The following is a 1547-nucleotide window of genomic DNA, read 5'->3' as shown; positions in this document are numbered from 1 at the left end:
GGAGAGGATACACCCACCTGCCGTTTCTTCTTCCCTCGGCCGCTGTTTGCGGATCCAGTCGTGACTAAGGAGGTTAATCACAAGTCATGGCTGTTTTCGCCCTCCCGAAATCAAGGAGGGACACTCAACCAATGTGCTCCCGCTCTAACGATGGGCTGGATGGCCAATACCGATATTCAGCCACCGACGAGCCTACGTGCAGTGTTGTCGTATATAGGCAAGTACGTCTCCAAGCCTGAAAAGTCTTCTACGTCGTATACTGAACTACAGGCCCAGGTCCTTCCCTATATGAACGACCGAGCGCCCCTACTGTCCTTTGTATCTAAGATGCTTAACAAGTTGATCGGAGAACGCGACTGGTCAGCGCAAGAGATATCGCACATCCTCTTACAGCTCCCAGTCCAAAAATCCTCACGTATGCTCGTGGGCTTGGACTGTCGCCCGGATAACGTCCAGCGTGACCTGATTGTCCTTGAGTCGGGAGAGGTGACGGCCCAGCGTTTGGTACTGCGGAGGTATCAAGACCGACTTGCGGACACGAAGCATGGAAATGCGGCCCTCGTCGATCTCTCGCTTTTTGACTGTTTACGGCACTGGGATTGGCTAACGTGGAAGGTTCGACCCCGAGCCAGCCCGCGAGTGATTAATTACTACCCCCGGTACTTGAACGATCCGGAATCTCCTGACTATTCGGACTACTGCCGGGTGAGGCTGATGCTCCATCACCCATTTGTAGATTGGGACGACCTGTTGATGGTGGATGGTCGGGTGTATGGGTCCTATATCGATGTTTTTCGGGCCTGTCTCCGCTCGCATACTCGCCCGTGTCGCCGCTCGCATGCTCACCCGGAAGACTTCTATACGGATCCGGACCCGGAATCTGGGGCGTCGGACACGGAGAGCGATGAGGATTCCGAGGAACAGGCGGAGGACCACCCTTTGGCGGACTTTGAAGCATTTGCTCGCCGGAGACCGCATGAAGATTTCACTCGTGTCGACTTGCTCGATAGTCTAGGCTCCCGGGAGATGGACCGTGACTACGATTGGTCCTCCCACGTCGGCCGTTACGACATATCCCCTGACATCTGGGACCAGGTCAAGGCCGAAAACCCGATTGCACAAGTAGTTGCGATGGATCCATCGCCCTTCCCTTTGAATCGAGAACAGAGGATGCTGTACGATGCTGTGGTGAGTCAATATTCTCAGGAACTTGCCTTGGATGCCCCAGTTCCCCGTCAGCTCCTTCTCAACGTGGACGGGGTTGCGGGATCCGGGAAGACCTTCACCCTCCTCAAAACGTGTGCGCGGATTCAAGAGCTCGCACTCGAGGCCGGACGGCAGAACCCAGTCTTCCGAGCTGCTCCTACAGGCATTGCCGCGTTCAACATCATCGGCAAGACACTCCACAGTCTCTTGCGGCTCCCGGTTAAGGGGAAGAAGTCAGATTTGTCAGTCGCTACCTTGCAGTCTTTGCGGTTGCTACCTTGCAGTCTTTGCAGGCCCTGTTTCGGGACTGCCGCTTCCTGATCGTTGACGAGAAGTCGATG

General features: G+C 55.5%; 1 protein-coding gene across 1 annotated transcript; it reads left to right on the top strand.

Moving 5' to 3' along the window:
- Positions 1 to 150: 150 nt before the first annotated feature.
- MAA_10349 (ATP-dependent DNA helicase PIF1) lies at positions 151 to 1527 on the top strand (the record flags this gene model as incomplete). Its single annotated transcript, XM_007828347.1, has 1 exon — positions 151 to 1527. The coding sequence occupies one exon, from the start codon at positions 151 to 153 to the stop codon at positions 1525 to 1527; it is 1377 nt and encodes a 458-aa protein (XP_007826538.1).
- Between the last annotated feature and the right edge of the window lie 20 nt (positions 1528 to 1547).

This window comes from Metarhizium robertsii (genome assembly GCF_000187425.2).
Source record: "Metarhizium robertsii ARSEF 23 chromosome Unknown MAA_Scf_31, whole genome shotgun sequence".
Taxonomy (NCBI): domain Eukaryota; kingdom Fungi; phylum Ascomycota; class Sordariomycetes; order Hypocreales; family Clavicipitaceae; genus Metarhizium; species Metarhizium robertsii.
This window is presented reverse-complemented; position numbering and strand designations above follow the sequence as displayed.